The sequence below is a fragment of the Ascidiella aspersa genome, chromosome 2 (assembly GCF_963924565.1).
Source record: "Ascidiella aspersa chromosome 2, kaAscAspe10.2, whole genome shotgun sequence".
NCBI classification, from domain to species: Eukaryota; Metazoa; Chordata; class Ascidiacea; order Phlebobranchia; family Ascidiidae; genus Ascidiella; species Ascidiella aspersa.
In genome coordinates, this window is record NC_139448.1 from 8,599,058 (window position 1) to 8,615,838 (window position 16,781).

General features: G+C 37.9%; 2 protein-coding genes across 2 annotated transcripts; both read left to right on the forward strand.

The window, feature by feature from the left end:
- The first annotated feature begins 897 nt into the window (after nucleotides 1-897).
- On the forward strand, nucleotides 898-5,610 carry LOC146163430 (claudin-19-like). Its single transcript, XM_083380492.1, has 6 exons — nucleotides 898-1,038; nucleotides 1,738-1,837; nucleotides 2,652-2,816; nucleotides 3,368-3,539; nucleotides 4,267-4,349; nucleotides 5,432-5,610. Exons 1-6 carry the CDS (start codon nucleotides 898-900, stop codon nucleotides 5,608-5,610), a joined length of 840 nt encoding a protein of 279 aa, XP_083236618.1.
- Nucleotides 5,611-9,346: 3,736 nt separating this feature from the next.
- On the forward strand, nucleotides 9,347-13,609 carry LOC146163431 (uncharacterized). The gene is made up of 5 exons (XM_083380493.1): nucleotides 9,347-9,510; nucleotides 10,147-10,295; nucleotides 10,858-11,154; nucleotides 11,694-12,003; nucleotides 12,767-13,609. Exons 1-5 carry the CDS (start codon nucleotides 9,390-9,392, stop codon nucleotides 13,066-13,068), a joined length of 1,179 nt encoding a protein of 392 aa, XP_083236619.1. The 5' UTR covers nucleotides 9,347-9,389; the 3' UTR covers nucleotides 13,069-13,609.
- Nucleotides 13,610-16,781: the final 3,172 nt, after the last annotated feature.

Genomic DNA, 16,781 nt, shown 5'->3' on the forward strand with positions numbered 1-16,781 from the left:
TATCGAAAATTAGAGTATCTCTAACAAATTTACATATATGGTTTCAGAGTAATCACTCAAAACAACTCATTTCGCAAATATACATAAAAAAAAGTTGTGGAGAGCATTTGACCAATTTTATTAACACGGCAAGCCTATTTTACCATGTTTGAAAAAACACCACAATTCGAAGGCTAAATAGAATATAAGCGTTAGCTGGTTGTATCCTAATGGAAAGGCTAAAGTACATCCACTCGTTTCTTGGCTGGGTCATTAGCGCGGTGGTGCTAAACTTGTGTGTCGGAGCCGTGCTAAACATATTCCGAAAGCACACAATGCGATATATGTCCAGTCAGTTGCATGAACATTACCTCTGTATACAAAAGGTATTTGTTAAACCGAAATCTAATTGGCAAAAGTATAACAATACAGGATACCTTAATAAAAATGAGTTGGATGCTAGATTTTGAGAAAATGGAGTAAACGGGAGTCGAATGAAAGTAAATAAGCATATATGTTTCGCAGACAGTGTATATTATATTCACAAATATTAAAGCGTCCGAAATATTAAGGCATATATGAGGTCGGAAGCATTTGCCATATTTTTGTGTCGTTTTATTTTGTATTATTTCTATATAGTTAATACTGTATGTGATGGTAGGCCTAGATATGAGCCATAAGAAAGTTTAAATTTTCCAGCTGTAAATAGTCATTCGTAAAAGCATGTTAGGACTTAATAACCCGGGTATTTTTAGCTTAGCTTTTTAACAATTCTATAAGTTGTGCCTTAAAGTAACTTATTTAGGCCTTTGGTTGTTATAAGTCCTGTTGCAATTTTGCAAAAATATTTGCGCCAAAGTGCTAATAACGCTTATATTAACCGTTCCAAAAAATAAGAGAAAAGTATAGAGTTGTGAAATGTCAGATGAAAATGACTGTAATACGCTGGCAGCCCCGACCTGCACCATTTTCGGCTTCCTCCTTGGTCTGGCTGCCTCTTGCTGCTACGTTTTCGTTACGGTCACCCCTTGTTGGTTCGTCAGTTACGCCGAAGCGTCAGTAAGTTTGCCATCAGTGCTGTAAACGGTCAGCGAAAATACGATTTCTCCAACAATTTAAATCGAAATTTTGGGTTTTAAGATTTAACGGTGCTGTAGTTTACGATTCGGAGTATTTATTTTAGAATTACAAACTTAATTACGTATTGGAAAGGTCGATTAACGTAATTAATGTGATATCATTCTTAAAGGCAGGTTTCGTAGTTTGCTTTGTAAACGGACTGTTAAACACAGCAATACAAAATTAGTCACGGAAATCTCTAGGTGTCTTTAACCCGCATAATTTGACGCACGAATTGTGTCGATACGGTTGACTGATTTTTTGCGGGTTTATTCGCGGTAAGTTTAACCCGCTGGTAAGAGGTGGGTTAGCGCGCATAGTATGGGGACAAGCGCCAATTGTTTCAAAAATAGAGTTTTGAAGTCAATGTTTTTAGACAAATTGTTTTATTAACAAATGAACTAAAATAATCTATGCTGTGAGAAGTTAACTGTAATAAAAAAAAATCAATCCAAATGTTTATTTGGTTTTGCTTAATTAGGAATACTGCTGGCCCACCAAGTCAGTGAGATCATATGTGCAGTAATACGTACGGCGGAATAAGGCCTAAACCCCTAAACCAATCGAAATAAGGTCTAAATGGCCTAAATAATTAAAAAAAACTTAAGCAGCTCTTCACATGTTTTATGTCTTCCTCAGATTTCACCGTACGAGAACTGCTACGGTCTGTGGAAGTTTTGCAGCTCGACTGGTCTGTGTGGCAAGTGGCTCTCGGGGTCACTACTCGGAGCCCACGGAAGTAAGTTTCATAATCCTTCGGCAACTTGCCAGTAGACTAGTTTGAAAAGTTTTTAGAAACTTTAACCTGTAGTAAAAATACACTTTATAACGTACAGTATTTATATAAACTGTTGCTACCATGAATGTTATGTAAATCAAAAAACAGCTCCTCTGGTAATTGTAATTCTCCAAAATGACACTGAAAGCACAGTATATACATGTATATATATTATGTATATTCTATTGTCGCCAATAAGTTTTATCCTAACGTAAAAGTGAAAACATTTTGCCAAATTAAAACCCCTTTTAAATAAATAATATTAATTACTTATGTCAATGACTTGAACTAAGTGCACTTAAGTTACTGTGCTTCAATGTCTCCACTTTATCTAAGCATTTGTGTAAAATGAACTGAATTGACCTAAGGTTTTTGAACAAATGACTTAACTTGGACTTAAGTCATTCAGTGACTAGGGTTGAAATGAAATGTTTTTGTTCAGCATATAATAAAATTTGGGTATTTACAATTTCCCTGATCTATGTTTCGTTTTTTGTTTTTTTCAGGTGAGTTGCTTATAATCGGATGACGTTACCAATCAAAATAGTATAACGTTTTACTTTTTTAGTCAACGACTTGATTTGGTAATGACTTGCACTAATCATAACTTGAAACGGAAGTTGACTAGTTATCTTTTCAAAATAACTTGACTGTGACTCAATTGATAAAAAAACAAGTGTTTACAAAACTGTATTTTGCCCTAACGCAAACCAACGCGATTCAAATTACATTAGCATAACTGGGGCTCTTCAAACAACAAGCCTCTTGCTTTCAGCCCAGCGAATCGTGTGCCGAGGACTAATGATAAGCGCTTGTCTGCTCAGCTCTGTTGCTCTCGTCCTCAACCTCTTTGGAATGAAGTGCGTCCAGCTTTTTCGCCTGTCAATCAAAACCAAGGAGAGGCTGGTGCGCTGGAGCGCCGCCGTGTGGACAGTGTCTGGTAATTTGGTTCGGTTTGTTTTTTTACTTTCAGGCCAGAACATTAGCCTAATTTGGCAAATGCGCTTTAACTGTCAAACGTGGAATATTACAGGGCAAAACTGCCAATACGCTAAAATGCCAGAAAAACTTACTTTAAAACAAACGGGCCCTGATTAAAAAGTTTAGATGGCGCTTTTGTTTTATTTTGTCATGTTTTCAAAATATTTTACTTCCATTTCGGTGTAGTCCTATGCGATGTAACGGTAACATTTTTTAAAAAAAATCAAGCCTTGTTAAAATATTTATATACTGTAGATAAGCTATTGGCAGCGTTATATTTTTATATAAAAAAAAAATAACTCAATAATCGTATATTACAGTGGCAGTTTGCCTATTCAAGGACAATACCTTGTCCATTTCCCCCCCTTAAATGTTTACCCATAGTCAAAATGACACATATTTACCTCACATTTATTCAAAGATGATTGGGTCGTGTTATATATAATAGAGTACATAGTTCGAGTTAACGAACCACTCAAGCTACTTATATATATACGCCTTATTTCACAGGCTCGTTCGCACTCGTGTCCAGCACTTGGTACGGCCTCGATGTCATGAACTCGGCGTGGGAGAAGGGCGAAGCGAGGGAGTTGTCGGACGGCATCTTCGTCGGTTGGGGATCGGCCGCTTTCTCCTTCGCTGCAGCCGTCTTCCTGTGGCTCGCTAGCGCTGTCTGGCGGAGGTAGGTTAGGCTGGCGTGTATGGTTGAAATCAAATGGAGCCAGGTATTTTTTAAGGTTTGGTTTGGGTGACCGCTAAGTAGTTTTAAGAGACCGCAAGTGTTTCATTTAAATACCAAATGTTGCAAGTCCAAAATTTGGGAAACCGCTGGAGAAACGGTCCCCCAAAATACCTTGAAAAAAACAATGTATGGAGCAATTGGCCCTTCAGTTTATTTGCACGCATTTAAATAGTACCAATTTAGGGCAGTAAGTTTAAGACTTCGCATGCTATGAAGCGAAAGCTGTACATCTAATAGCCTAGTAAATTATAAGGTATTTGAGTGTTTGTACAAATGTCAGGAGTGCTCGGGCCTGTTCACCAACGAATAATATGTATATACAGAGAATAACAGCCTTTTATCTTGTTACGAAGCGTAGTACCAGTTTTACAAACGCCTAGCTTTTGCACGGCGGAAATAACATTAAAGGTTTGGTTTTATGCTTTTCTTCTTGGATTACTGCAACAAAATTTAGGTGATTTATATAGGTTTAAAAGCTGCTCGAGTCTAAATTTGACAAAGCTAGCACGTGTTAAGTGTAGCAAAGATAGCCCGTGTTTTAAATGTTTACCTCTCAAAGTGTAAACACAATATTGATAGATATGTAGCCTAAGTAATAATATAGGTATTTTTCCTTTACCGAGCTCGGGTATCGAATTGTTTACCAATTCTTCTTTTGTCCTTTAAGAGAGCGGAAGTTAGCATCCAGAAGAAGGGATTCGGTGCTGACCACAGTTGCAGCTGCTTACGTGGCCAGTAGGAGTGGCTCGGGTAAGTCGCCTTGTATACATAAAAACAAGTATTTTGCACTTGAATGTAAACGGGTCTTTTTCAAACTTTCTGGCATGAAATATCGCGTTGGCATCGATTGTCGGAGCTGATGGTTTGAGTTAAATCATATAGTCAAAGACTCTGTGGATATTTAAACAGACATACAGACATTTTTACTCGGGTTTCAAATGTTTTAGTTTTTACTCGGGTTCCACATGTTTAGTTTACTTGTGACTGTTTGGAAACTAACCCTGATAAATCCTTGAAACCAAGTCGTTCTGGTAAATTTTAACATAAGAAATACACACCAAAAACCTACATTTTATCGCAAAAGCAACCGTTAACTCCGTAGGTAAGTGCTTCTTAACCGTTGAGCTGTGGCGCGCTGGAACGTTACCAGGTGCGCCGGGAAGTGAAAAATATTCTAAAATTAAAAACGTATGATTTTTTTTAACATTTTGTTAATTTTTTTTCGGCTTAGGGCTAGCTCAATCTTCCTACAGTTCCTACAGTTAGTTATATATAAACTATGGGGCCTGTAAAATGCAAACTCGCAAGCATTTCAGGATCAATTTTTTTAATAACTCAAAGAAAGCAAAGACAGTAATGGACAGTAAGCGGTGAACGCGTAGTGGCTTATTGTTCCCATTGGCCAAAAAGGAGGCCGGTAATGCCTTGAATGTCAGGAATGTTCAAACCCAGTCCTCAGGACAACCATTCTCCCATAAGGAGACGGTGTTACCACTAGGGCCAGAGTTATACTACGCATCGGCAGAAAGTCAACATTTTCGCATTTTTAGTTAGGTAATAGGTAAGTGTCAGTAGTAGTTAATAATTTTAGTATTTTATTGCCCCCCAAAAAAACGTATAACACAGGAAAAAATTGCAGGACACTAACCTTAAGGCACCCGGTTAAAGACCCCGCCTGGTAAGTATTTCAATCAATACCGGTCTAACCAAAACAATAGAGAATGCTTAGTGCGCCGCCGAGTTTTTAGAGGCCCAAAACTTAAGAAACACTGGTGTTCATGTTTTTTTTAAATGTTTATGTACAATACATGCTATTTTTTTTCCATCGCCAGGTGTCAGCGTCGGATGTTGTTGTCACCTTCCTCCCAAACTTCTTCCAGCACACGGATGCGGCAAGCACGGAGCAAGACCTCCGTCAGATCTACAGGTCATCAGCGAGTCTCGGTTCCCGGAGGAACTGCAGGACGCCCATGACACAGCTTACGCCACGCGCAAGATGACGTACATGTGACGTAGAGGCATCCCCCTATGACGTTTCGTATTTTTCGATTTTCGAACAACCCTTTGATTTGCAATACAACTGCACCTCTTGGACGCTTTTGTGCAAATAAAAAAATACAAACTAAGGGAATGAATTTCGTAAAGATTGATTCAAAACTTTCACAGCATGTAATTTCCCAGCCTCAATAGATTTTCCTAATTTTACTTTACAATTTTTCGCTTATCAAACAAGAAAAAACTAAATTCATACAACATTTTGCTTGGTCGACCATTTTACATGTTCTCTAAAGCGCGCTGTTGATTTAGTTTGATAAAACCGACCATATTATAATGCATATCGTTCTACAAAACTGAACATGTGTTTATGACTGTAAACCACGTCCCGCGAACGTGTGTTTTACTAAATTACGTCTAATCTCTAGGTTAAGAACCCCAGGTTTAAAACGTCACCCCACCTCTTAAACATCATAAATCTCGAATCTACTCCTCACCTTGCTCGCAAGTGCTTCGAACCCGGCCAGGGACAAAAGTTTCTCGGAACGTCGGGCCTCCAAAGTCAACAGCGTTCAAGCCACAATGGCCGAGCGAGCGTTTTGACAATATTAAGTTGTGTCAATGGCCGATTTCGCTCTGTTGTTACAGGATTCCTTGGCCGTATTGTAAACGCGGTGGTTACGGTGTGTATACGTGCCTTTCGGGAGATATTTCGCAGCATCTGGCATAAAGGAGGAGCGACCGTCGCTTACCTCGGCAAATGCAAACGCCAGCGAAGAGCAAACAATAGAAGATATTGTCCATTTGCGGGCGATTCTCTCGCCAGTTTGTGTTTGGAGCGGCGAGTAGTATGCAATGGAAACTTCGTGTTAAGTTAGTTTTGAAAAGGGCGAAACATGCTATACTATACATAAATTATTATCACTGTCTTTAGATTTGGGGGTAATTATGAAACGAGATAAGCAAATTTAGCTGCAACACAAATTGATATTTTCGCGTTAAATTCAAGCAACATTGCAGAACTGTTTATATTGTTTTAGAAGAATGGTGAAATATCAGTTGTGTGATGTCTTGTATTTTATCCCTGAAAGTAAGAGTAAACTTGCCGAATGCTGCGCGACAAAATATATTGCCCTGGTAAACCATACATACGACGTTATGTGAACACAAGATTTAGCCCAAACAAAACGTCTTGCAAAACTCCTGCATACTTGTAATGTATCGGCTGTCTCCTAGTCAAACAGTAAAGTGTCGGCCATTGACAATTTTGTACGTTATCCCGGAGGTTTTCGGTCTTTCAACGGCAGTTCGATTCATCAGATGTCAAAGTCTTCAGTTGTTAAAGGGGCGATACGGTCTTGTTAGATAAACATTCAACACCATTTATTACCCTGACGTGTATGAAAAAATTATTGGCGTAAGCTTTTGTCCGACTGTAGCTTGTATCCAGTAGACCTACGACTTTCAGGCATCACCTAGGACTAATTTAGGATGGCGAAGGTCAAGAGTTGTTTTTTGCGTTTGAAGAAGTTTAGTTTTGTTACGCATTTTATAAGAAATTAAAACAACTGAAAGGCAGCTTGATAATGAATTTCAAAGCCAAAACGGACAAGTAAATAGATACCACCGAAATAAAAAAAAATAGTAAAGCCATTCAGAAGTGAATAGCGGCTATAGTAAACAAATATTCAAATGATGTTTCGAAGGGTTTCGACTATTTAAGGCCAACAATATGTCAGCATTTAGGGGTCAATTCATATTCCGCCTTTAAATTAAAATACATGATATACATATATATTATAGGCCTATAGGAAAATGTTCTAAATAAGGAGAATTTTTCTTATCTAGGCTATACCTTTTTCATATGTGGCTTTATATTTGTCAACGCAATTTTTTATTACAAGACAACAGCCCCGCAATTTCATTGAACGTGATCTTACGAATGCTATACCAGTTTCAAAATTTGTTTTAAATTGCTAAGCCATGGATTTAAAGGGCATGTTTTCACCATTGTAAGGTTTATTTGAGCCATAGAATAAACTAAAGCCGGAATGTGGGGTTTGCAGTGGAGTCTTTTGCTGAATAGGTATAGGTTTTGTATAATCGACCGCATGTTGACTTAGCTTTAAAACGATTATTCGTGGGATCCCTAAGCAGCCCGAAGCTACATTGTGGCCAAAGTCGGCTTTGTTGGCTTCCTTGTTAAATCTCAGATGCGTCTGATTCTATAGTACTCAATTAAAGGCAATAGGCCCCAATTTGGGAGCCAATGTATGCTGAAGCGTATACGGGGCATTGTCGAAAAGTATTTTAACTGTATCGACGCGAATGCTTTGTGCGTAATATTGTGCTTGGGTTAAAAATGGCTTCGGACTCTTTGTGTGCGAACGAATAAGTGAACCACAAGTCAATTGCTGTGGGTTAAATTTTTGTCGGCGTTATACTTTGCACATAATTACACACATTGTCAAATAGCCGTTTTATGACTAAACTTTTTAATACAAACACCTCATTTCAAGGGTCAGTTTAAATTAGATTAATTTTGTATTTTTGTTTTGAAAAATTATACAAAAAAATGAGGTTATTCGCAAACCTTGCGCAAATAAAAACATAAGGATCAAAAGCAATTACTTTAACACGTGGCCAATTTCAGGTAACCTGGTTTGTTTTACGAAAACGTTTACGATAAAAATTTTATTGTTAAATTTGTAAAAGGAAAGTTCGAGTGATTAAACCTTTCCCAATGCCGAAACTTTCGAATCTAACTTGTTACAAATAAGTTAATTTATTGTGACATTTTTAAGAAATTGTGACATTTTATAAACTTAACGCTAAATACGACCAAGATTGCATATTGGTGTATTTAGGGAAATGCTGGTCTAAAAAGAGAGTTTTATTATCGAACAGAAAGTTTTTCTTTGTAAATGGCCAAAACATTGCGTCTCGCAGTTTGCAACAAAGTCGTCAACAAGATGTTGGAAGAAAATCCGTTAATGTGTCCTATCGAGAGAACTTCCTGGCGACTTGAAGCATCAAAGTAGCGTTTAAAAAAGCGCGAGTTCCTTTGAAATATGTAGCCTATGTATCGTAAGGCGAAAGTCACAACACCATAAGCCGAATCAGCCGCTTAGGGTCCATTAGAGCGTGCTCGGCAACATTGACAATATCGTCTTGTGATAACACAATAACAACCCGGCTTTGTCGAGAAGGCTAAAAAGGCAAAGTCAACACCGCCTAAGCAGCCAGGCTGTTCCGGGGAAAGATGGGATCTCGTGGATTTAAGCTGATACAGTCAAGGTCACCAGAAGGTTACCACCTTTGACGTTCGGGCCGCGTTGTGTACACAAAATCAGGCAGAGGTTGTGATGAAATTTGTATCAGTCAAGTACTACGAAACCTTTTTGTTTGTCGCATTCTTCTCCAAACTTTTGTGAATGCATCATCAGTCTCATATAGTTCGAGTGAATCTTTAGACAGTAATTAGTTGTTTTTTTCTTTTACAAAGATTAGATGCCTTTCTTCGTTATGGACGTTATTTACAGCATGTGAAATAGTTTGAAATAGATCATGCCATTCATAGTATTTTCCCGCTTGTCAGAAAGTCATCGTTGTTTTTGAATGTTTTCTCCTGACCTTATATACACAGAGTAAAGGTAAACTGTTATCGCTGCATACAGTTTACAAGTTTTAAACGCTCTAAACACGCTGTTCTCTGTATAGCACTACTGCATTACATCAAACTAACTATTAAAAATTGATTTTTGTGCAATTGCTCAAATCACTGACACCAGCAACATGAACGACTTTGAGCCCTTGTCCTCCCATCTGCGTTACGCAATCAGCCGGAACGCGATCATTTGGAAGGGCGAGCACCAGCAGAAGCTGAAAGCGATCAACCAGGACTACCAACTGAAAGGTGACGACTTCGCTATAACAATCAATTCACAGTACTGTTGTAATGACTATAAAGAAGTGTTTCGCAACTTTTTTCGGCTTGCGGCACGCTACAGCAATTAAAAGTAGTTCGCGGCACCCTTGTCGTATTTTTGCTAAGTGGTAACGACGGGAAAAACAACTTGATTTGCGTTAGACATAGTGGTTTAAGGGTGTAGTAAGACGTAGTAAAAACATCAAAGCCTATACAGGAGGTATAGCATTTTGAACGTTTCGAACATCTCGATATTCATTTTCAATATACTGAGAAGGCACTGAAGTTGAATTTCCTTCTGTTATTTCTGACAAATTTATGTGACTTGGAATTACTTTGTTCAGCAAAAATATGTATTGTGGTTAATATATATGTTTTGTTTGAAACCGAACTTAACCGAGTAACAAAGTACTCCTTTGACTGTTGTAGATTACTTTTTGTAACTTTTTAATTTGCTTTAAGTAATAATGTAAATGATTTAAGTAATCATGTAAAACGGGTATGACAATAGCTGTTATTCTTAACTCGAGTCCTAATGTCCATATGGCTTGTTAAGTCAAACTTTAATAAGCAACAGCCAAACCGAGAACCGATTAATTTCAACTTTTTCACGTTGTTTTACAGCCGACGCGATTTGGCATAATCGGACGCAGACTGCACGCGATTACGTGATTGACGTCATGAACGCGTCACAGATGCAACAGGCCAGTGGAACCAAACCGCCCAGTCGGAACTCAAACGCGAGGGACCGACAAGCAATGGCAAAAATACAGGTTAACAAAGCCGATGTGCCTGAGTGTGATTTAGCTTTCCATTGAAATATGTAGCAACTATATACATACAGGATTACTTACCGATGGGTCTCTTTTGAAATTACGTAGCAAACTCCAATGTTGTAAAATATAACGTGGGCAAAGTAGTATTGATAATAACCCTTCCAGCAAGACACGAGTGACATGTGGCGCGGCTTGTTTGTTAAAATTGGCAAACATGCTTGATGATAAGTTTTTGGTAGACAGTAAAACTTCAAGTTGCGAGCAAATAAAGCTTAGAAATAGGTTACGAACATTATAGGATAAAAAAACTATAGGAACATATCGGGCCACAAAAGTTTCTTGTTAACTGTCAGGTGAAGATCGGTGCTCAACTTGTTACCAGGACTAGAGCTTTGAAGGCACGTTGCAAAGAATGGCTTTTGATTTTAACTAGCTTCTAAGTATCAATGCTTCCTAAAAAGCAACACAAAATTCCACCATGGGTAAAATGCCATAAAAAAACGTCGTTCAAGTTTTTAAGAAATCAAAAAATTATGTCGTTTATTTTCAACATCAACAGGCTATGTCGGAAACCTACCTTTCGCAAGCGATGCTTCAGCGAGTCGACGCTAAACGCCTTCGCCAATCGCTCGTGGAAACCTCGCTGAAGGAGCAGCAGCAAAACCAGCATCAGCAGCAGGCTGGCTCTTGCTTCATCACCCAGCTTAACGACCAAGAGGGCGGAGAGGGAAGTTTGCCCCAGATCCATCGCGGCAGAAGCCCGTCTGCGGACAGTGGCAATAAGTTGCGGACGAACCGTGCCGACCCGGAAACTTTCTACCGCTTTTCTCGCGGTGATGTCCATTTGAAACAAGTGGTTAGTGATGAGAGTTATTTGAAAGGTATTTTTTAAATAGGCAATGTGCGATTGTTATATCAATGTGTAACTTTGATTTTTAGGTTTTAAAAAGTATAGGTTGATAACAAGGACCATAGTTGCTGGAGATTGTACTCGGGCGTTGAATAAATATTTATTTATTTTATGAGTACGCAAAATTGAAAGAGTATCTAAATAAAGTTTTATTCTATCCCTTAATAAAAAGCTACCTAATTTTCATGGGCTTTAATATATATTTCATATAGTGCTACAAATGCGTAGGCCTACTTATATGAATGAAAGTGCAAAATCTTTAATAGGCGAATATCTCAAATGATATTCTATTAAAAAGTGTTATTCAAATACTTTGTCAAATACAAATGTTCAAGTAGGCCATTTTTAAATAAAAAATGTATGTTCATTAGAACAAGGCATGAACAACCTGTTGGAATGCCATTCACACAGTTAAAAAACAGAACTTAAACCTGTCCACGTTTCCACTCTTTCCACTTTTTACCTGCTCCTAAATTCCTCGCCAGAATCGCAACGTCCAGTCCGCCAGGGTGCGCTCGCGAGGCAGCATGGACGACGTCAACAACAACAGCAGCGAAATCGGTGACGTCATCGCCGAGATTCGACCTTCAACCACGAGCGCGACCTTGCCAATCCGCAGGACCTCGTGTCGCCTCTCCACCACCGCCAAGTCGCTCCTGGAGTTACGGAAGATGCAGCAGCGGCAGAGGCTTGCTGCTCCCAAGAGGAACAACTCTTTTCCGGGAGCGGGAGGCGACTTTTCCGAGTTGACCATCAGTGCTAGACTCGGTGGAGAGGAAGCGCGTTCCGCTGCCGGTATGTGAAGCTGTTTGAAGTTTCGCTGGCCTGGTTTATGAGTTAGGAGCATGCATAATTACAGTTAAGATCGTTATTGTTTTTGCTTTGGCTCTCACGTTTCTTAGGTACTGCAGCAGTATGGGCCCATAGAAAATCATTCTACCCTTAAGGAATTTTGTGTAAGTCATAATACTAAAACTGCATGATTGCTGCGTGGTCAACTGACAACAGCATATATTTAAAGCGTTTAGTTATGTTGTTTTAAGAGTTAAGATTAGCAAAAATATATATTTGGCTCAATTCTCCCCTGAGAGGTGTTACTTACAATATAAAAATCACCTTAAAAATACGATTTAATCGATTTCAAACCAGCGCAAACAAATTGCTTAAATTGGATTAACAGAAATCACTCTACCCTTAAGGAATTCCCGCCAGCAGTGGCGACTAAAAGTGCCTCTTGCTGCTTGGTCGAACGACAGCATATTTTTCAAGTGTTTATGTGTCTTGAGTGGTTTTAACTGCAAAATAACGAAAAAGTTCAGCACATATTCAGGCGCTGCGTTTCGCAACTAAATTAGGGCTACAGCATTAATCTCGAACATACAAACGAAAAATCTCCAAGAATAACATGGATTATGATTAGTTTAAATTAATTCCAAACAACGAGCACCCAAAAACACCTATCTGGAAGATTTTACCTTATTTGGAAATTAACGCTCAACAGTTTTGCCAATATTTACACGAAACCCGTTTCGTTTAAACTAGTGTTATTTTTTGTCAGCACCTCGTTCTTTCTACACGACTCCCAAACCGCGACCAGTCGAGCAACAGCCCCAAAACGTCGACGTGAAAATCAAGGGCTTCTGCAATCGACTGCTCGCCTCGTCCGACGCCCCCCAATGGCGGAAGTACAACTCCAAGTGGACGGTGCTGCAGGAATACGTCAAAACCGGAAGCATTCGCTTTCAAACACCGGACGCGGTGCCAAGCAAAGCGACGCCGAGTCGGTCGGAGCAGTGCGTGAGTTTGCCAAGGGCCCGAAAACTGTCGGTTCGTTGGTCAGACCCCCTGGAGGCCCAATAAAAACGAAGAAATCCAGAAACCAGACCTACAGTTTGCAGATTGCCACGGAATCAATCAGCTGACGAAAAGTTTTAGCTGCTGTAAATGTTTCACCTTTTCACGTATATACAACTTGTTGTAATACGGAAAAAATGTTGCGTGAACGAGATAGTTTTTGTTGTTGTTTGTAGGCCTTTGGTCATTCGTTCTTGTCAGAAATTGGAGAGTGTACAAAGTTCTTAAAGGCTACCTATAAATTTATGAAAGCGCACGTTCACAAACAAAAATCGCGGTGCAAAACTTTCGATATTAACTTAATTTTCGTTTGACGATTATTTTTCAATGTTTAATAATGGCTGACGTAGAAGCTTAAACTATGTTGTCTACTCTCTTGTATAAGAATTCGCATTTATCGTACTGCTGTGTTTAATGACTATGCTCAACATTAAAGAATTTTTTTCATGCCCACCTTAGTTTATGTAAACCAAAATTATTTTTTATAGATCCGCGCCAAAAAAGTTTCAAAAACTCTGCTTTAGATTAAGAATAAAATATAAGAGGAATTGCATGCGTACGCATTTCATTTTATTCAATCCATGGGTTGGTTTTGTGAAATGCTAAAATTAAGCAACAGCCCCCACATCAACCAGTAATTGGGCCGTGCGAGTAAAAAGGCCATGGCTGCATCAGTTGATACAGCAGTACAACATGTATTTGGACCAGTATTTGCTTTGGCTTGCTTTAAATATTTCGATTTCATTCATTAATGCGGAAATCTGTTGGCTGTTTAGTAAAACCAGAAATTGCAAAACGCCATTGAAATATTCAATGAATTTAGGCCCACTTAACGTAATTTGTCGCAGTAATTAACGCTTTTTTGAGATATGTTTATGTAATATCGCTTGTAATTTTCCGTCCGTCGGCAACACAATATGTCGAAGATGAACAAAGATGTTGATGAACATAAATATCTTTGGAAGCAAGTTATTATTCCTGTACTGGCGTTGTAATTTATGTAATCAGATTTGCAAACCATTAGGTATGAGTTTGACAACCTTATCAATTTTTGCTATTTTATGCTATAGTGTAGATGTATTATAAATTTAGTTGCAGCAAGGGCGGATCCATCATTTTTTCGTAGGGACATGTAAATTCAGAGATGATGTAACTAATTTACGACATAAAGAGAACACGTGATTTTAATAGAACTCTCGTTATCAAGCAAATTCGTTCTTAAACATAACGTAAGCACGACATTTTTTTCTTGATATAGTGTCATTTATCAGGACCGTTTTAGTAAACATTTTGTGCGAAAAATGTTTGCTTTTACTTATTTTAAGATTACTAGAAATATAGTTTGGGGGTTCATGTTATTTAATAAGCTATTTTGTTGCTCAAGATTGCATCATACGATATTTTGCAAACTTGGATTTGAACGGAGTATAAAGGGGCATTATAAAGTATATAATCTCGTGTACCACCCCTTATTTGAATGAATTTTCTTTCGATCTAGTTGTTATTAGTCACGTCAAATTATGCTTACTCGTTTATTTGCACGTCAACATTATTTTGCTATACATGTCGGTCGTACCTCGCGATTCAATGAAGAAGTATCTATTTATCATATACGGTGGCAAAGTGTAGTAAATTACAACTTAAACTTCAGATATTGTTTCAATTAGTGGCTTACGGTGATAAGGCTATTCTTTAAAATACAAGATAACGAAAATTGACTTTGACGCTGGGTGACAAATGAAAACGTATGATGCTTACAACGAAATTATATAGGCTACATATAAGATCAAGAAGATTTAAAAAAATTAAACGATTAAAAATAATCATTAATGTAAAGCAAAAGATATAAGTTCGTTCCTAAATCAAATTCGATTGTAATACAGATCATCTTTCTAATTTCTCCAAATCAATCTTCCTTTCTTCCTTTCCAAGTACTGCTGACTGAACAAATCACGTGCAGAATCGTTAACGTCTGAACAGATATGAAATGTTATGAATCGTCTGCTGAAAAATATCCGCAAAGACTTTAATGAACCAAACAAACAAAAACAAATAACTGAAAACTATGAAGCTGTGTAACATTTTTGACCTTTTTTATATTTCCAAAAAAATAGCGTTATGATTGTGATAGAAATTAAACGAAAAAAAAACAAACAAATTTCTAAATTCGAAACCACTCGACTTTTTTTATCGATTACTGTACTGTAGAACAAGCATTCTTTTTAAGGTCATACCAGTACAAAGGTTGTAGGTTTTATAGAAACTGCAGCTGCAGTTGTTTGTGGTTCAGTTGAGTCTGTTTTTGCAGCACTTTGTGGTTTCGTTTGGGCCCCGGAAGTTAGGGTTGGTGCTTCCGTTTTTTCTGTTGCAATGTCAGTTTGTGGCATCGTTGCTGCGCATGTTGTTGGGATATCTAAACAAAATCATGTTGTACAACTTATGACCTTGAAAGGTCTTGCTGAAAAAAAAGGATCTCTAAAAAAGGGAAAATATAGCCTGCGGTGAGATTTCGATCATAGTCATACCACTTTGATAAATCGACTAGTGACTAGATATTATAGTTTACAAGCCTTCCACGAGGATACTGGCCTGACTTATATCTGATCATTAATCTCACAGTTCTTTTAAGATATGCAACTAAAACAAATGTTGATATGTCCAAAAAAATTTGAGTATGAATCACTCGCCGACCGCATCACCATATTTTCAGAGATTACGTGCGTCGTGCACCCTAAGGTAAAAAAAAGTTAAGAAACACTAATTTCAAAGGTGAATTTTAGTTGGTCATTAAGACTTCAGAAGGGCAAGATTACACACTTACCCACATTTATAGTTAATGCTTAAAAATCTTTACTCTGTTGTCTATTTCGAATCCCCAGTAAATACAATAAAATGATTTACGCCATATAAACATAACTTTAAATAACATAATCGCAAAATAATAATTAATTTTTTTTACCAACTGAATCGAGGATACTAATGATTGTGTCATTGAGTGCTTTGGTCAGGGAATTGAAATCGGGGACCAGAAAGACACTCTGGTTGCTTGTATTTCCGTTTGCACTGATTCGGAGTTCTTCTATAATTATAAGGTCTCCGACACCATAAGCGTAAACAGTTATGTTGTTTTCTTCTGTTAAGGAGTAACTGCAAAAACAATACTGCTGACGTTTTTGAAAAAGTATCTATACTCGTGAAAATGGCTCTTCTGTCAATTGTATTTGTTGTGCAACGATTTGGTGACCTATTCAAGTCGCTTTTGGTATGGCTAATGACGTCAAACGGTTGAAGTACAGTGTATGGCAAAACACAAAGAAAAAATGCAAGGAAAACGCAAAGGACACAATTAAAAAACAATATGCAATAACAATGATATATCTTTAAACATCTATAAATAGTGTGTGACTTGAATTACTAGCTTTTCTACACTATTCTACTGATATTTAAGTATTACATGTTATTGCATATAGCAGGGATGACGAACCTTTTCACCGCGCGGGTCACAAACACGAACTTAAGCTAATGCTGCTGCGTCGTTTTAAGTGCTATTGTTTTAGTTGGTCATTCAACTCCAAAGAACCGATACCCAAACACTTTTGCATGGCCCACAGATTGGGCAGCCCTGATTTTAACAGTCATGTGCTATATCCAACGAAGAATTGTTTTTTACGTTTACCCTTTACTGAAAATGATTGATAACATTTCGGTATTTCTAAAGA